Source organism: Artemia franciscana, chromosome 17 (assembly GCF_032884065.1).
Source record: "Artemia franciscana chromosome 17, ASM3288406v1, whole genome shotgun sequence".
NCBI lineage: Eukaryota > Metazoa > Arthropoda > Branchiopoda > Anostraca > Artemiidae > Artemia > Artemia franciscana.
The window spans coordinates 4,005,923-4,026,504 of record NC_088879.1 but is presented as its reverse complement, the minus strand read 5'-3'; the positions used below and the strand labels follow the sequence as shown (position 1 = coordinate 4,026,504).

The window sequence follows — 20,582 nt, the reverse complement described above, 5'->3', positions numbered from 1 at the left end:
CCGTATCTCAGCCAATATTTTCCCATAAGCCGCATATTAAAGATCAAAGAATCCCATGTCACTGGGAAGCCAGGTCGATTACCCCTAGTGTATAACATTTACATAAAGAGAAAGTGCAATTTACCACTTGAGTGAAGTGAACTAGATTGAGCCTCTCATATAACTAAGAAAACAGAAGCTAAAAAGTTCTATTAAGAAAGAAACGTGTGTAACTACCCAGCGTGATTTTTCCGTGAACTTCTCTCTGCACAGGTTATATCCAGATGTGCACATGCTGTACTGAAGATTGAACATTGGACCCATTTAACAATGGTTCAACATAGAAACAAATATCTATTTGAGTATGGAATTCTTAGAACACAATATGTCTCCATTCAAGGAAGTTCCTCTGAAAATTTTTGCTTGCTCGTCAATAAAACATGTACACTCCTGGATCACTCAAAGGGACAAGGGAAGCCAATTCACGAAAATTATGGGGGGGTTGATTTTTTCTAAAAATGAAGGTGCCAAAAAGAATTTTTTTAAAATTTAGGGGAGGGGTATTTTTTTTGTTTCAAAGAAATGAAAATACCAAAAATAATTTTTTTTTTAAATCACAAAGCGCAACGCCCGTTAATTGTTTTCTAAGGATAGCGGGCTACGTTTTTGTACATTTTATTCTACTGGAGAGACAATCCTGCTAATACTAACTGAGACAAACCAAGGCTGCTAAGGGCCAACACGGATGCCCAAGTCCGTCCTACTGCTCGTTCTTGTCAGAGATCCTTTCTGCTGCATTTCTTAAGGTTTCTCCATCCTTAAAATAATTTTTTACTGCTACTATCTTAGATAACTAGTCTGAATTCGGGATTATATGCTTACATCGAATTTAAATATAATAATCTTCTGTATTGAAGGGTACACATAATAGAAATAGCTTAGGAGCCCCAAAAGATCTTGATAAGGCTGATAAGCCTCCAAGATGTTTTTGTAAAAGCGAACAACTGGCTGGACCCTAATTCAGGCTATATATTCAATTCTAAGAGGCTCAAATTGAGTACAGTTACGCGCCTAAGCAGTTTTGCTAGTCAGGGGGTACTTACTACCTTGAACTTTTACCCAGAACCCCATTTTCATCCATCGTCATGGTAATACTCTTAAATTATACTTGCTAGCATATGGGCTGTAAAGCCCCCCTTTTGAGAATAGCACTCCTATTCAGAGGGGGGCAGTGGGAGGAGCAGCTCATAACCACCAGAAATCTTAGAATTCTGTGCTTGTTTGCTATGATTGCTTATCTAAATTATGTTCGTTTTGGGTTTCATTTATACTTTAATGGTAATAAATTAAAAAAAAATCCACAAGGCAATTTTTTCAAAGAAAAATTAAGAGCTCCCTCAGTGTAGAATGAGCAAAAATAAAGTCAAATAATCTTCCAAGCGTAAAACTGCCACAAATCCCTATGAATAAATAGATGAAACACAAAACGAACTGAAATTACAATAATTAGCCGAGTCAAAATCCAAACGAGCGAAAATTAAAATGAGTAGGGCTGATAACCCTGTGCCTTCTCAAAACCAGAACAGAATTTGCGCTTTACTGACTTTTGAAATGTTTTCACCTTTCTTACTTTAATAAGAGAGAAATTATCAAAACCTTAACGAAAAAATGTCAGTATATGGCAATTTACCTGACAATCCACGGTCATTTGTTTGTTTGTTTTTTATTTTTCAGTAAAGCGCAAATTGTGATCTGGTCTTGAGAAGGTTGAGAAGGCTGATTGAAAATCATTATTTCCAATAACTATTCTTTTTCGGCATTGCTTGGCATTATAAATCAATTGCTACCAACAATAAAATCAGTGAGCTCTTGGATATAGCTTAAGCCTATGTCCAGACAAAGTCCAGGGGGTGAGGATGCAGTTGAACTGGAAGAAACTCTAAAAGTCGATTGCATAGAAAGTTTCTGGGTGTAATCAGGGGCGGATAAAAAGTTAATTTTATTTTGGCGGGGGGGGGGGGGTGCACCTCGACCGTGTTGTTGGTGTAACCTGGTTGTATCGAAGTAATCTTATCATTATAGTGATTAGTTCACAAATAGAATCTTGGACCAAGATCACCAATCACACAAGACCAACTGTTATTTACCTTGTTTCACACTAATAAGAGAGGGAAATCCAGATTACAGCCCATCTAGATTACAACTATAAATTAGGCTATTAGGCAAGATGTACAAGCTACAGGACCATCATGTATGGGGGGAATATTTTAGGGCACTTGGTAAAAAAATAAGTCGTCAAAATTGTGGCGCGACGATTTTTCCGACGCCCCCAAAATTAGTTGTTCGGTTAAATAAAGACCACGAAAATATTGACATCTACAGGAATCTTAAACTTGGTCGGTAAGCGCAGTTTTCAGTTTCGGTTTTACCGACTCGTGCACTGATATTACGTGTTGTATTCGAAAAGAACATTATGCTAATTATTGTTAAAAAAGAAACTGTTGGTAAAAAAAAACCAGTCAGTCGGTAAAATCTCTTGCCCTCCCACCCAAGCATTTTGGCTAGTAACGACCCTGTCAAGCTATCAAAGAAAAATAACTCTATCAGTGATAACTTTGTCAGTGAAATGTAAAAAAAAATTACAGAAGAATAGAGACGCAATTAATTTACAACGAAAAGAGAAATCATCGATGCAACAGCACAAAGACATTAAAAAAAAAAAAAAATGTTAATCAATTGGTAAAAATAATAAGCTAGTTAAGCTTCCTCATAGGATCGAAAAAAAAATATATCATTAGATCCTTCGTACAATGCTTTTCCAAATACAACAATTATTGCCACCACAATTGTGCCCTGTTCCTCCCCACTTAATGGGGCCATATATAGCCTTGGGCTATAAAAAAGGTTTTGGATCTGTGTATTTTTTTTATCAAGTATTCTAGCCTATTTGAAATTGTAAGCCAGCTGTTGACTAGAATGATGAAAAATAAGCGTAAAAGAGGTACTGAAGTATTATAACGACCCCACTCAAGAAGTGAAGTTAGGTTAACCTTAGGGAAATATGCCGAAATTATAATGAAAATGTAATACTTTAGTAACGAAATAATGGAAGCTACAGAAGAAAATTATGGAAAGCTGGCCGCCCAGAACGCATTATATGAAATTTCTAACCAATCCTAACCACCTCTATATATTAAATATTTATTTAAAATATACTAGCATCGTAGTTTTTCTTATTGAGGCAAAGCTAATTATAACCGATTGCAGATAGTCAAACCAGTTTTTCTCAGATAGACAGAGCAAACTTCTTGATCGAAGTCGCTATAATACAGAAGTACCGTAAAGATAATGGTAAATCCACAAAATCATACAACTTCTGTACATAGCCTAGGCTATTTCTGGCCCCCAATAATGATGGGGGTAGTATGTGATTGTGACGGCAAAGATTAATATACTTGGAAAGAGAATTGAATGGAGAATATAAAGATAGATTGAATCGTGAACTCACACACATAAGTGCAAAATTTATTGCCTACATCAAGAGTTCGTGCTCAACTGGGAGGTCACTGTATTCTCAACCAGGAAGTAATAAGCAACCAGACACGAAAATTAGGTAAAGTTTCCGATTAACGTAACATAGAGATAGCTAAGAAATAGACAAACCTTTGGAATCAGAATTCTATTTAGAATCCAAATATGACACTGATTGGCATCAAAAATTAACTTAACCCCCAAGCCCCCTAAAGTCCAAATATATGGCTTGAATTGTATAAATGCACAGAATTTTCCCTGTCACTATTTGTCACTATTTCATCAAATTGAATTAACAGTTTGTCAAAATAATGGAAAATCCATTGCGTATGTACAATTTACGGTATATATTTCCGTGTTAGGGGGAGACTGGGGGTAATGTTCATTAACTACGCAGACTCGGGATGAAATTAGGATTTTAAAGGTAGGCTATGTCTATTTCTAAGTTATCTTACCAAAAATAAGTCCTACAGGAGTCATTACGGAACATTTACAAGGACGGAAATCCTAAGCCCGCTCAGAGCAGCGGATTAAGGTAATTAAAGTTAATCTACACAAGCTCTTGACAAGGCTTTATGGTCAGGAATCCAGGGAGATAGAAAAAAAAGAAGAAAAGAAGAAAAAAGACGAAAAAAAAAACACACCCACAAATCTAAACATATCTAAAGGTAAATTTATAAAGCAAAAATTTAAAGGCCTTTATAAAGCAAAAATTTCAAGGGTCAGTGCCCTCTAGAGGGAGAAAGAGTGGAGATTGGTACCTCAAAAGGTAAACGTATCACAGTTCATACAATTGACTTACCGATGAAGTGAACATACCATCGATGCCTTTTTTATGCTCTTTATGAATATAACAATCGCTTCTATCACAAATTCAAATTTAAGCACTTTTTGACCTAACCCAACTTAACCCAACCTAACCTAACTATAAATAATTTTGGCACCGAGGAAATGCAGGATTATTCTGTCGAAAACTACCGAGAAAACGGTGATGAGAAAACCTAGTGTTATTTTCTCAAAAAAGGACCGATAACTCATACTTTAATTGAAAATTCGTCATTTTTAAGAACTCGAAAAGGGCTTAAATTTGAATTTGCGATAGAAGCGATTATTATATTCGTAAAGAGCATAAAAAAGGCACCTTTTTGGTATGTTCACTTTATCAGTAAGTCAATAATAAGAACTATGGTAGGTTTAACCCTCAAAATGCATTCCCAGGACATTCTTTGGTCTGTGAATCCATCCATGAAAGTACCATGTTCGTAACCTAACGCCCTTCCAAAACAGCAAAATAGCTCGTCTAGAATTTTACCATTTTCCTATCTTATGATAAAGAAAGGCTTCAGAAGGACCCATGCTAGAACTAAAAGAGACATATTTTTAGATTGCAAATTTTAAACTTATCTTCATGGTTCGGTACAGGTTTTGACATTTCTTCCCCCTCCAGTCCCCCCTCCAGCGGTCTTGCATAGCCTTAAGCTGTGTAGAAAAAAGTAATATAATAAATGATGAGAAGTGATTCAAAAACATGTAAAAAGGGGAAAAACAATGAAAAATAATTCGTTGATGTTTTTTACAATTTTACACAGTAAGAAATCTATATTTTTTTTAATTAGTTTCTTTAAATACTCTAGGGCTATATGAGAGCATTAGAGGGGGGCTGGGGATGAACTATCAAAAACGTGAATGAAACTAGCCTATATGAGTATAAAATTAGCAATAAAAAAGTCGCTCTTTTTGTTCTTGCAAGGTTCTTTCTGAAGGCCCTATTCTAGAGATTTCCTATTTTTATACTATAATATTCTGTTTTAAATAATAAATATAATTATCAAGTAAAACCTTAAAAAACTAATTTTAGTTACCTTTAAACTCTTTGTTGGTATCAAAAGGCCTATCCTTAACACTGGCAAAAGTAGGTTTTCAGATATTTCAAAAATTACGGATCTAACCGTTCGCCACAATTGCTAAACCTGTTTTAGTATCGTAAGATTCTTCAGTGAAGGCCTCCAGCCACCATGTCCCACCAATTTGTGGTTTTTAAGTCTACGTCACTGTACTTCAATGAAATTGCTCCTATTTAAGGTGTGCAAGAATGCGTGATATCACTCAAGTACAAACTGTCTAATGAATGAACTTTTTGCGCGTATGAACTATCGGCTGAGGAAATACGAAAGTCGACATTTTCCAAAATGTTCAGGAGAAGCAAAAAGACTATTTTGGAAAATCTGTCTCCGTATTTCTCTCCAGCTCCAATCGTGCCTTTCTAGCCATCTCAAGGTTGCCTTTATATGACAATCTTCGTGGCTGTGGAGGGGTCGTGCTTTTAACGCTTTTTGGTCTAAAAAATGTCGAAATTTCGTTATAACGCGTTTTGAATGAATTATAAAATCAAGACTATCACAAGAACAAAAGGGGGTATGTGCAATCTGATTAAATCAATCAATGGGGCGTATCTAATTTTAGTAGAGGAAAAAAAAAGGTAAAGGATAAGACACTATACCCATGAAGTCCAAACCGGTCGTGCTGATCTCCGTTTAAAGGCCCTTCATCCAAAAAATGGAAATGAAGGGGGTTTGGGTGCCAGCCATCCTGTGCTTTCGCCCCCCTCCCTGCTTACCTTCCCAAGATTTTTTCAGGTGCTCATTTAGAGCTGGGTTGACCCTGCCTGAGCTTACAGAGTCACGTCAATGATCCTCGTCCCAAACCAAATAGCCAGCCACACTAGGAATGGAAACCCCGCCCTTCGGACAGCTGACTCCAAATCTAGCGTGCCGACCACTCGGCCTGGACGAAATTCGGCTAGGATTCTAGTAGATTCAATGTATAACTCATTTTTTTTTACTAATATCTCACTTAACGCTTTCCGTATTACCACAGCCAAGAGGGTACTTGTTGTGAGTCGGTTGGGGTCTCTTATCGTTTTCAGCTGTACAAATCTGGAATTACCTTGCATAATAACAAAAATTGGCTCTAATTTAGAGTGAAACAGTTCGTGGTAAAGAACTGTAGTAAGGAGCGACCCGGCTCAACAGTAACCGAAACTCTAGAAAATAGAATTTTGATACCAATATTTACATCAAAAGAATCGTATTTTAAGGCTGATTTTAAACATATAAATTTCATCAAGTTTAGTTTTACCATCAAAAGTTACGAGTCTGAGAACATTTACCTCATTTTAAAAACCAGGGGAAAACACCCCCTAAAAGTCATAGAATCTTAACGAAAATCACACCATCGCATTCAGCCTATCAAAGAACACCACTGTAAAAGTTTCAAGCTCCTATCTATAAAAATCTGGATATTCACCAGAAGACCAATTTCGGATGCGTGTTTATTTGTTGTTTTTTATTTGTCGTTGTTTTTTTTCCCCAGGAATGAGTGTATCGACCCAATGGTCCTAGAATGTTGCAGGCTCATTCTAACGGGAATTAAAAGCTCTAGTTAAAATACCCTTTTTAAGTGACAAAAAAATTGGAGGGCACCTAGGCCCCATCCCACACTCATTTTTTCTCCTAAGTCACCGGAACAAAATTCTAAGATAGCCATTTTATTCACCATAGTCGAAAAACCTAATAAATATGTCTTTAGGGACGACAAACTTCCCCACAGTCAACAAACGTAGGCTACTTCCTCATGTTACAAACTTTGGCCAGTGTTTACATCTAGTAATGGTTATTGGGAAGTGTACAGACGTTTTCAGGGGATTTTTTTTGGTTTGGGGGGGAGAAATTGAAGGGGGGTTACGTCGGAGGATCTTTCCATGGAGGAATTTGTCATGGGGAAGAGAATTTTAATGAAGGGGGCGCAGGATTTTCTAGCATTATTAAAAAAACAATGAAAAATAAATATGAAAAGTTTTTTCAACTGAAAGTTAGGAGCAGCATTAAAACCTAAAACGAACATAAATTATTACGCATATGAGGGATTCACGTCTTCGTACTACCTCGCTCTTTACGCTAAAGTATTTTTAGTAATTTCAACAATTTATTCTACGGCTTCTGTGATTTATGGATCATTCTTAAAGAATTGGGACACAATTCAAGCTTTAATGTGAAGAGTGAGGTATTGACGAGGGAATGAACTCCCTCATATACGCAATAAAAACATACGAATATAGAAGCTCGCTACGTAAGTTAATTCGTAAGTTACAAATATTTTTTACTAATGAAAACGTTCATAAAAAATTAAAAGTTCTAGTTGCCTTTTTAAGTAATCAAAAAATTGGAGGGCAACTAGGCTTCCTCCCCCGCTCCTTTTTTCTCAAAATCTTCCGATTAAAACTATGAGAAAAAAATTTAGCCAAAAAAAATTAATATACAAATTTATTTTTAATTATTTATGTGCAGAGTGCCAAAATCAAAACATGCAGTAATTCAAAAACGTTCAGGAATTAAATACAAAAATCAAGTTTTTTTTAACTGAAAGTAAGGAGCGACATTAAAACTTAGAACGAACAGAAATTACTCCGTGAAGAGAATGAAAGGGGCTTTTCCTCTTCAACGCCCCGCTCTTCACGCTGAAGTTTTTACTGTTTTAAAAAGTAGAGTTAAGAGAAAGAGTCAAACTTTAGCGTAGAGAGCGGGGCGTCGTGGAGGAAAAGCCCCTTCCATATATGGAGTAATTTCTGTTCGTTCTAAGTTTTAATGTTGCTCCTTACTTTCAGTTAAGAAAACTTGTTTTTTTTAAATTAATTACAACCAGGAGCTGCTCCAATGTTACACAAATGAGTGTAGGTAACGTCAAAGTAGTCACTGGCATAGAATAGTGTCTTGCTTTAGGGCGCAATTAAAGAAAATAGGCGTTCACTGTTCATCGTTGACAGCGTCAAAAGCCACCCTTCGAAGGCTACCCTACTACCTTCGAAACATATATAGGAGATTAAATGTAAAGGTTAAGTCACTTTCTGGTAAAAGCTCTGATTTAATTGACAGGTCCATTCCCGTACATTCGACAAGGTATTCGACAAGGTGCTATTACCTCGCCACCTCTATTTAACAACAGTATTATCGATGCTCAGAAGAAAGTTGAAATGAGCTTTATTTTTCGTGGCTTTGACCTACCGCTTTTGAATTATGCTGACGATATTCTTAATTTGAGTAGAACCCTGTCTGTAATAGAGAAGAATTTTGCAAGTTTAAGTGAAGAGTATAACAATAATGGTCTAAAATTCAATCCGAGTAAGAGTGAATGTAATAAGTTCAATTCTAAACGATCCGGTTCTGATAGTACCACAGTCACTTTGGGTGATTCTGATATCGAACTTTCGACATTCCTAACTTATCAGGGTTTACCCCTTGGTACTGACCTGAAAAGTACGTGTGCAGGGCTACTTGGGCATTTCAGCACGAAGGTTAGTACAGCTTAATGACTACTAGTTAATGCTAAAACACGTTACAGTAAGAATGTTCTGGCTAGACTCTATAACGCTTACACAATCCCTTATGTCCTAGCCCTAGCTCCTTTTTGGAAGCTATTTACCATTACTGATTTACGGACAATCCGTAAGCTATATTACAAGTATGAAAAGTATCTTCTAAGTTTTCCTCTTTGGGCTCGTAACCGCAAAGGTACGCAACTATATGGTGTTACTGATCCATTTGTAGCTGTGGACCAACGACGTGTCGAATTTGTTTCATCTCAAGGCCGTAGCCACCCGTTCTCTTCTCTTTTTTTCCTTTACTCCATATGGGCCCTTTCGTGTCATTTTATATGGTCAATAAAATTATTGATTGATTGAGTGTAAAGGGCTTCGTACAACAAATAATCTACCCAGTACGTTTTCAGTTTGCAAATCTAGTAGCAAAGTAATTAAGTAACAGCTCGTGTAAATGAAAGTTTTGAGCCTATCCGAAAAAATTGCTAGAAGATTCGAGCCTCCTCCCACTAGACGAGTTTGGTCTAAAGAGGTTTTCGCGCCTCGCATGGAATTTTCTATGCTAAAGATACGAAGTTGCAATGGGTTTAGTATACCTTTCACGATTAAACAAGTACTTTCAGATCAATCCAACGCAAAGATCCATAAAACCACAGTATCTTCCTATAAAATCATCACAATACTCGTATTCAAAAGTTGAAAATGTGGAATGGGGACGGATATTCAAGCTCTGATCAAGAAGTGAAAGATTTCTCGGGTAAATTTACGGTACTTGTGTATTATTCAGAACACAGTCAATAAGTGAAGTTAGGTTCGTTCGTGAAACAAACTATGATGCAGGTACATTAAATTTTTGTATATAAAGGTGGTTAAGTTAGGTTAAGTTAGGTATTTGTTGCAATGTACCCCCCTCCCTCTAATGAGCAAATATATAGCCCAAACTTTTGATAAAACTAATGAAATAAAACAAAATATGATGAAAATATAAAACTTTATTAGGAACACTGTAAAATTACAACATAGAGTTCTAACCTAACTTTTTGTCTTTGAGTTTTGTCTTTGTGGCTATAAAACCGGATTATCTCATAAAATGTACCTGCATCGTAGTTTGTTTCAAGAAAAGAGCCTAATTTCACTTATTGAGTGGTTTCTAAATAATACACAAGTATCAAATTTACTCATTTTATTTTTATTATTATAGTATTAATAATATTATTATTAAATTTATAATTAAAATATCATTACATTATAATATATCGTATACAGCATATAATATATATTAATAATATCATAATAAAAATAACATTATTATATAATTTTATTATTATTTTTTTTTTATTTTTTTATTAAAAATTAAATTATTTTCAAAATTTATTAATTTTCCATCCAGAAATTTCATCTTGCTGCTTCTAAGTTAACTTTTCCATAACCTGCCGGAACTGCAGGTCGAGTCTACTTGGAACTGCCTTTGTTACGGACTAAATTTGTTGTGTAAGATTTTAGTCATAACATACTAGTTATGCCAACACATAAGGGCTACGTAGTAGCGTGAAATCACTGTTAGAGATTTGCTCTATAACAACTTCTGCACCGAAGCCATTCACTTTTTGCATTGTCAAACATTGAGTTGTCCAAGAAAGTCTGAGTTTCCAATAATTTTCGAGAAAAATCCGTAAGAAATTACCGGAAAAATCCGGGAATTTTCTTTTTAAGAAGCTTGAACACTCAAGATTTATGGATTTAACGTATAACATCGTTTTTGTGTGTGTATGTTTTTAAAAACAACTCTCCCTTCTAGGTTTCTGTTGAAGTTTACTTCCAGTATTGTCATTAACTATCCTGCAGTAAAACAAAAGCAGATTCAGAGCAAAATCTAGGGGGGAGGGCAATGTGACAAGGGTGGCAATTATTAACAAAATTATTAACGACAAACTTATTTTAAAAAAAGTGAAAAACAGAAAAAACACAGAATGAAGGCGTCAGAAAAATCTTGTATGGAAAACAATACAAGGCCTGTTATTACCGACAAAATACTTTTTTACCCAATGTTGCTTGGAAAGAGTTTTCAAAAAGAACTAATGAAACTATTCTATTAAGTAGGCCAAGCCTCAAAGTTTGAACTGAACAATATTGCAGAAGGACGCTCAAACTATATCGCTCAGAAAGTTTAACAATTTCAACTTGAAAGAATTCCAAACTATGATGTGCTTGTAACTGAACCCCCTTCAACTGAATTGATTTAACGGAGCCCTCATTCAAAAGAACTCTTCTTCATCTGAGCCCCCGTTGAATTCGGTTCCCGTACAGCTTAACCCTACGTAACTCAACCTTCGTTCAATTAACTCCCATTCAACCCAACCCCCGGACGACTCAGCCCCCATTGAACTCAATACCTACATAATTCAACCCTTATTCAATTCAACATCAGTGCAATTCAACTCTCATTGAAATCAACTCCCAGGCCAATCAACCACTGTTATACTCAACTATAATATAATTCAACCCCATGCAACTCAATCCTCGTTCAACAAAACCCCGTTTAGGCAGCTGAACCTAACCTAAGGACTGCATTGCAAGGTGGCTGAGTTGAATGGGGTTGAGGTAAATAGAGGCTTAGTTAAACGGGTGTTGACTTGGACGAGTGTGGCTTAGCAGGGGCTCAGTTAAACGGGGGTTGAATTTCACGAGGTTTCATTTAGATGGGATGAGTTTCACAGGGTTAAGTTGCCCGGGAACTCCAAGTTATACTATAGAATAAAGTCAGAATGACTCTTTTTCTTCCCTATTTTACACAAACTTACCCAGTTAGAAGAATCTGTGACTTAAAGTTTTCTATTAAACCTTTGCTAAGACTTTCATCTGTGCCTCCGTTGCTTTTCTTAGGAACCTTCCTTGCCACATGTTCGTAAGGGTACTCAACTGCGATGGCTATCCGAGTCCCAGAAAGGATTGGAGTTTGATCAGCCGTCGTAGAGCTACGGGTAGGCATTTTGCGCTGCAATATGGAGCATAAAAAGAGATAGATAGATAGATAGATAGATAAGTGTATTTCAAAAACCCGTGGGCCATATACACACAAAATATAAATAAATAACAGACAAGCAAGGAAATTAACAACAGTACGAACACGCACAAAAAAAAAACAGAATTCAACGCAAAAAGTACCTAATCTAACTACAAAAGAAATTAATCATATAAAACTTTTTCTTCTTATTAAAGATTTTTCTATATATACTCCCACTCGAAATATTGTGGTTGGGTTACTATTTTGTAGAATACCCGGAAGCATCAAATTAATCCCATGCAAATAAATTTCCCGTAAATCCAAGAGCACCGGGCATTTCCGGAGAAAATGATCCAAGTCTTCATCATCATCTTTACAAAGAGGACAAAGATACCGCCTATCAGGACCAACTATTATTTTATTTTTGTCGAACGTTTTTTGCCTGTTCTGGATTGGAAGACAATTTGCCCTAAGCTGAATCCAACGACGTAGAATCATAGCCGGTAAATTAAGTTTAAAATAAACTTCCTCCCCAAAACTAGGTTTTGCCTGATTATAATGTTGTAGGGTTGTAGAATCAAGAACCAGCCCTTGCCAATGCTGAATTTCCTGACTCTCTAATATAAATCGTACCTGGCTTTCTAAATTTGCTGGTACATCGCGAGAGCAAAGACCATTATTCCATAAATAAGGCATTCCTACTTTTTCTAGTAATGATTTAATTTGGGATGGCCACGAGGTTTTTAAACCACATTTCAACATCTCTTCATATGCCACTCTTACTAGTCTATCTTCATTACTCTTAGTTAACTTCAACCAGAATCTAAGCATTAAAATATACCTACGTAGCTTTAAAGAAAACAGGCCCATATCACCTTTCAGAATCTGTGAATGAGTTGTCTGATGTAAACCAAACACTCTTTTATAATACTGGAGCTGAAGGGACTCCAGTTGCTGCACCGTTTCTCCACCCCATATCTCTGCTCCATATTCTATTACGGGTAAAATTTTTGTGTTAAATATTCTTTTATGCATTTTTAGGTTTTTGATCCCCATTATCGTCGGGTTTCTAAATATAGCTGACATGGCCACCCTACCTCTCTTAATTATTTCATCAACATGACTCCTTAGGCTTCCATTTTCCGATAAGATAAAGCCTAAATATTTTATTCTTTTACTTATAAATAGTTCCTTATTATTAAATTTAAACGTATATTTTTCATCGTCCCCAACCTTCCTTTTTTTAAAAATAACAACTTCGCTCTTTTCAGTATTCAGCCTTAACTTTTTTATATGCAAATATTCTTCTATGAGATTCAAAAGAGTCTGTAGATCTTGCGGTTTATTAGCCACCAAAGCAATATCATCTGCAAATACTAAGAGAGATAGTTCTTGAGTCCCTAGGCTAACTTTCGGAGCCCATCTATTCTCTAGAAAATTAACAACATCATTAATAAAAATATTAAACAACTTAGGTGAAAGGGTGCTGCCCTGTTTTACTCCCCGCTTAATATCAAAAAGCTTCGAAAACCTATTACCAACTTGAATGATTCCACTCACACAAGTATACATGCTCACTATCAATCTAACAAATGAATGGGGAAGGCCAATATTTAGCATGGCATCCTTCAATAACTCTCTGTCGACTCATAAAAAGAGATATATTAGGCTCGGATAATCAACACTTAAAAAAAAAAACTGCAAGAAAACCTGCAAACAAAGTGCATCAAATGTAGATATAATGACCATAGAGCCTGCATAACGAAAAGCGATGTTAATTAATTAATAATTAAAAGACTAATTAAATAATAACGATTTAATGATTATATTAGATTACTAATAAAAATTACATAATTTTAATAATAAATTAAAAAATAATTGATAAACCAAAACATAGAGCCTGTATGACGACAAGCGTTGGTAACTTATAAATAATTAAAAGACTAATTAAATAATAATGATTAAATAATCAAATTATAATTATTAATAATAATTAATAATTTTATAGTGAATAAAAAAAATAATTGATAATAATAATAATTGATATGACTGACCATAGAGCCTGTATGACGATTAAATAAAAAAACAAGTTTTTTTCATTGTAAGTAAGCAGGGACATTAAAACTTAAAACTAACAGAAATTATTCCGTATATAAATGGGGCTGCCCCCTTCTCAACGCTCCACTGTTTACGCTAAGGTTTGACCCTTTCTCGCAAATCTACTTCTTAAAACAGTAAAACACTTCAGCGTAAGGAGCGGAGCGTCATGGAGGGGACAGCCCCTTTCACATTCGGAATAATTTCGTTCGTTTTAAGTTTTAATGTCGCTCCTTACTTTCAGTTAAAAAAACATATTTTTGTTATTTAATTTCTGAAAGTTTTTTGAACTAATGATGGTTTTGATTCTGGCTCAACGTAAATGAATAATTAAAACGAAATTTGGTTAATAAGTTTACTTTTTTTGCTAAATGACTTCCTCAAAGTTTTGATCAGACGGTTGTGAGGAAAAAAGGGGCGGGGAGGAGGCCTAGTTGCCCTTCAATTGTCCTGGTCACATGAAAAGGCCACTATAACTCATCGTTTTATTTACAAAAGTTTTGATTAGTAATAAATATAAGAAGCTTACAAATTTACTTACATAACGAACTTCTATATTCGTACATTTTATTACGTATATGAGGCGGTTTGCCCCCTCGTCATTACCTCGCTCTCTACTCTAAAGTTTTATTTTGTCCCAACTCTTTAAAAATGACCTCTGAATCACAAAGGCCGATTAATTAGAACAAATAGCTTTATTTAGATTACTAAAAACACTTGACCGTAAAGAACGAGGTTTTGAGGAGGTGACGAAACTCCTCATATACGAAATAATTTCTGTTCGTTTTAAGTTTTAATGCTAATCCTTACTTTCAGTTGAAAAACTTGCGTTTTTTAATTTAATTTCTCATTATTTTTTTAAATAATGCTAGGGAATCCAGCACCCCCTTCTTGGAAATTCTCCTCCCCTACGATAAATTGTTCCATGGAAAGATTATTTCACGTAACCCCCTCCCCCCAAACCCCCCACCCTACCATCAAAGACACCTTCCCCGAAATCGTCTGTATACTTCCCAATAACCAATACTATATGTAAACAACGGGCAAAGTTCATAGCTTGCAGCCTCCCTTGGGGACTGTGGGGTATTAAGTCATCCTCAAAGACATAGTTACTAGATTTTTCGATTATTTCGAACAAAATGGTTATCTTGAAACTTTGATCCGACGACTTTGGGAAAAAACGAGCGTGGGAGGGGGCCTAGTTGCCCTCCAATTTTGTAACTTTAAAAGGGCACTAGAACTATTTATTTCCGTTAGAATGAGCCCTCTCATGACAATATAGGAACGCTGGATTAACACGATCACCCCAGGGGAGAAAACAAAACAAAAAATAAATAAACACGCATCCGTGATCTTTCTTCTAGCAAAAATACAGAATTCCACATTTTTGAAGATAGGATATTGAAACTTTTACAGTAGAGTTCTCTGATACACTGAATCTGACGGGGTGATTTTTCATTATGATTCCCTGACTTTTAGGGGGTGTTTCTCCCTATTTTCTAAAATAAGGCGAATTTTCTCAGGCTCGTAACTTTTGATGGGTGCAACTAAATTTGATGAAACTTACATATGTAAAATAGGCATAAAATTGGAATTCTTTTGATGTATATATTGGAATCAACACTCCGTATTTTAGAGTTTCGGTTCCTATTGAGCCGGTTCGCTCCTTACTACAGTTTGTTACCACGAACTATTTGACAAGCGTTATTAACTAATTAATAATTAAAAGACTAATTAAACATTAATAATTAAATAATTAAACTAAAATTATGATTTATAATTACATAATTTAATAATAAACCAGTAATCTTTTTAAGACCCAATAGTGATTGGAGGACACCCATTCCTCCTCCCTGCCCTTTTTGGTAACCACGCCCCAACGGATTTTGGTCGAAATTTAAAATAGTTTTTGTTCCAAATAGTGAAAATACCAAATAAATATACCTTCAGAATTGCCCAGCCTCCAGAGCCTTTGAAGCAATTTTATTGCCCCAACTGTGTACACATGCGTTTTTTAATAGAAAAGCTTGTTTTATGTTGGATTTGCAATTGGCTCTTTGCTTATAAATTCTACTCATTTTGGGAATTAATGTTACTCTTTACTTTCACAAGAACAGTGTAGACAAAAAATATTCCCAGAAATCATAAGGGAATAGATATCAACTTCATATTTTTGATACGTTTTTTAAAGTTTCTTTTGTCCCCCTCCCCCCGAAAAAAGCTTTGCTGAAAAATACACTTTTGCTGGCTCTGATTAACGGCCTGATCATAATAACAATCAGAAATTAAGCTATTTTTTCAAATGAAAGTGCAATATGAAAAATTGTTCACCCCTGTTGATCCGCAAGAAATTTTCTCGGTGGAATAAACCAATGGTGAAGGAAGTTGTTGGGGATTTGCGGAGAATTTGGTCTAATCATTGGAAATGGAAGGTTTGGAAATGATACCTGACGCGGTGAGATTACTTGCATTTCCGGAATGAATTTTAGTGTTATTGATTATGTTTTGGTGGACAGTAGGCTCGCACCTGAATCCCTAAACCTCGAGGTAGTGCATTTTGCTGGGTCTGACCATTTTCCATTACCTTTTTTTGTTTTAAGTCGACAAATATTGGTAAAAATCAGCGGAAAAGAGAAAAACTAAAGCATCAGACATTTGGAATAGGAATGAGTAGAACTGGCTTGGTAAAATCAAGAATACTATGTGAGTGGGTGGAGAAAAATATGACCCGAATAAAATATTATTTTTGCTCGGAGCCGATGTTACAACAGTTGAATGCCCTAGCATGTGAGATTGAGGAAAATACGGGAAATGTAAATGAAGTTTTTTCAAAATTTGCTGAGCTGATACAGAGTCCTTTACTTGAAAAGATACAAAAAAAGGGCAACAAAAAAAGCATGTTTTCCAACAATGAATGTGAACAGGAAAAAGAAAAATTAAATCACATGCTAGAATATGTTAAAAAATCCAAAAAGGAAACTGAAAAACTTGAGTTGCTCCAACATTATAGAAGTAAAAGAAAAGAATATAAACTTATGATAAAAATGAAGAAACTAGAGTTTCGATGGCGGGAACAAAATGAATTTGCGCATTTCTATAAGACAAACGATTCCCGCAAATTATGGAAAAGAGTTTCATAAAAAAAATGACTGCTCCCTAATGTATTCCGCAGGAGGACGAGTGGCCCCCCTTCTTTGAGAAACTAGAAGCAGGTACAGCATCTGGCACACGACAGCCCCCACCCGATTTCGAAAAACTGGCAAAAGAAGTCGGAACCCACTCTTGTGACTACACTGAATACCCCCTACTAGAAGAAGATTATCACCTTTGTCGCCAAATCCAGCGGGAAGAAGTAAAAGATGCCATAAAACAAACTAGTGGTGGGTCTCCGCCAGGACCAGATGGAATTCCAGCAAAGGCTTTGAATGTACTACAAGTAGTTTTATTACCCCTGCTTCTGAGGTTGTATAGCTTGGTTACGAAAGAAAAAAAGTGGCCTGATCCTTGGAAGATATCTGTAGTTATCCCCCTATTTAAGAAAGGTGATGCAAGCTTGTGCGAGAATTACCAACCATTCAGCTTAGGAAACTGTCTTGGAAAAACTTAGGACAAAATCTTAAACAAAAGGCTGGAATTATGGCTGGATGAGAGGTAAATTCTGAGAGAAGAGCAAGCCGGTTTCCGTAAAGGGTACTCACCATCTGATCGAATGTTTGTTCTAAATGCATTAATTAGTAAGTATTGAAAGGGAAACGGAAAGTTGTTCGTGGCTTTTCTTGATTTTAGTAGAGCATTTGACAACGTTGACCGCATAATTCTGTTTAGAACGCTTTTAGGAACAGGAATTCCGCCACCCTTTTTAAGGGTTCTTCTTTCGATGTATTGTTTTACCAGAAATGTGGTAAAGATAGCAGGAAGCGGTTTATCTAGAGTTAAAAAAAAAAAAAAAAAAAAAAAAAAAAAAAAAAAAAAAAAAAACAGGGTAGTACCCTATCGCCGAAACTTTTTGCTATTTTTTAAATGATCTTGCCGAATATCTTGAAAAAAGGTGGGCGCCAGTTCTACACCTTGGAAATAAAGTATTATTATTACTATTATTTGCCGACGATATTGCCTTGTTCGTCAGATCCAGTTCGGAGCTACAAACTCTGTTAGATTTGACAGCTGAATATTGAGAGGAAAAGAAACTGGAAATTAACACAAAAAAGACAGAGATGATGATTTTTTGCCGTAGACAATCAACAGAAAATAAAAATGAAGAAAGTTTTAATTTGAATGGTGAAGCTGTGAAGGTTGTGTCTCAGGCAATATATTTAGGATTCCATCTAACATCGAACGGAAGATTTAGCAATCATATTTCGAAGATGGCAAATCGAGGAAAAGCAGCAATGGTAACGCTGTTCAGGAACAGTAATTTGACGGGAATAGGTGACAAAGATGCACAAAAACGTATTCAACTCAAAAATAAATGCATGCAAGAGCGAGGAAATCTGTTTGAAAATAAATACCAATAGAGTTTTGACTGGGTTAGCAAAAAAGTTCTTAAACTTGGTCAAAAAGTTCTTTTAATGGTGACAAAGTACCTTGATGATAAAATATATTTATTTTAAGGCAGGGGTCTAAGTAATAACGTCAAAAATAAAAAAAATTTCATACATAAGAAACAACAAAGAATAAGATAACATTTTATAGACTTTTTTAGCAAATTGACAATCAATATCAAATTTTAAGGAATAAAGCTACACATAGGCTTATCCTCTAGAAAAACATTAATGCAGATATATAGTTGGGATATATATAGAAAATAATAAAATTTTCTTTACTTATGTAGTAAATTGATAATTAATATCTAGTTTTAAACAGCAAAGTTACATATGTAACTTTGCTCTTTAAAACTAGATATTAATTCCTCTAAAAAAACACTATCCTCTAAAAAACACTAATGCACAAATATAGTTCTGATTCACAAAAAAACAATGAAATTTTATGAACTTACGTAGTAAATTGATAATTAATATTAAGTTTTATGGAAAAAGGTTACATGTATCCTCTAAAAAAACCTAGTGCAGAAATTTAGATGTTATAAGCATAAAACATTTTTGCTTTTATTCAAAATGACTTTAAAAATCGTGTTTACCGGGTAAGGTTTTATGTTATGTCTACAGTAAAGGGCAAATTGTCTTCCATTTCTGAGCACAAAAAAGTATTTTGATACCTGAAAGTGTGTGAGCTTACTCCCCCCCCCTGTAAAGGAGGCTTTGTAAGCTTTGGACTATTTTTTGACTATTTGGACTTTGTTGAACTAATTTTATTAAAGACATGTAGTTGTGCAACGCATAAAGAAATAATTTCAAAACTGTTTTAGTTTTATTATAACGTACATTCGTTTAACTTACGTGCAAAATCAATTTAGGAGTCACTTTTATACTTTAAATTCAATTTTTGACAGAGCCAGTCGAAAGTACTAATTTTTTTTGAACAGTCCATTAACAACTAAAAATAAAGCCCAAAATTTTGTATATTTTTATTTATAAGCAGCGTTCAAACTGAGAAAAAATACATAAAGGCAAAAATTTACGTTCTTACCTAGTAAAATCTCCAACCCGTACCGACCTGATACAAGCTCTCTGAAACAAGTTCAACGAAAGACTGTTTTCTTCTGTCTCAAGTTTACCAAACCTGAAATACTTAATTTTTTGATTCAATCTTACACTAAAGTTAATTCAATCGGTGTACGCCCAACTATTTTTGTCATCCAATTATCAAACATTGTTGAGGTCACTGCGTTAACTTTTAATCAAGAAGCATTGACCGAATACCTATCATTAAGCAAAAGGTAACAATTGTAATTAAAAAAATAAAATTAGCGCCACTACCGCTGATGATTTAACTATATTCCAAGATTTATTTGCGAAAAACTCCATCGTTTGAAAAAATCTCAACATATTAGATAATAACAATATATATATATATATATATATATATATATATATATATATATATATATATATATATATATATATATATATATATATATATATATATATATATATATATATATATATATATATATATATATTATACATAATAATAATAGAATGTAGTAAACTGCATCATTGGGCTTAAGTAAGAGGTAGGTGCTACCTCCTTTAACTATAATCATAGGATGGAACAAAATTAAAACTGAAACCGAACAAAACTTATTCTGTATATAGGGCGTTCCCCCCTCCTCAATCCCTCTCTCTTCATGCTTAAATTTTTAGTACCTTTGAAAAAGCTTCTTTTTCTAATTAAACGGCCCATATATTTCAGGGGTTGTTCTTAAAGTATTGGGACCAAAACTCAAAATTTAGCGCAAAGACCGAGGAATTGAGGAAAGGGAAATACCCCCATGTTTGGACGAATTTCTTTTTGATTTAAGTTTTATTCCTTCTCCTTAATTTCAGTTAAAAAAAACTTTTTTTCTTTTATTATATTTCTAATCGTTTTTCAAATAACACTCCCTCTCTGTAAAGCTCATCCCACGTAAAATACCTCACCAAACAATTCCTCTGGTAATTTCCATCCTCGCTGATAATTTCCCCCCGAAATTTTTTG

The 20,582-nt window shown here is 34.9% G+C and overlaps 1 protein-coding gene across 3 annotated transcripts in view; it reads right to left on the bottom strand.

The window, feature by feature from the left end:
* Positions 1-19,673, bottom strand: part of LOC136037704 (long-chain-fatty-acid--CoA ligase ACSBG2-like) — a 115,388-nt gene extending 95,715 nt beyond the window's left edge. The window contains exons 1-2 of one of the 3 annotated variants that reach the window (XM_065720463.1): positions 19,572-19,673; positions 11,686-11,879 (exon numbers count right to left, since the gene is read on the bottom strand). In XM_065720463.1, coding sequence (XP_065576535.1) covers positions 11,686-11,873 — 188 coding nt within the window. In that variant the 5' untranslated portion in view covers positions 11,874-11,879; positions 19,572-19,673. Of the gene's footprint in view, positions 1-124; positions 197-5,372; positions 5,512-11,685; positions 11,880-19,571 lie in introns of those variants that run through there. The other 2 variants (XM_065720465.1, XM_065720466.1) reach the window with 2 other exon arrangements.
* Positions 19,674-20,582: the final 909 nt, after the last annotated feature.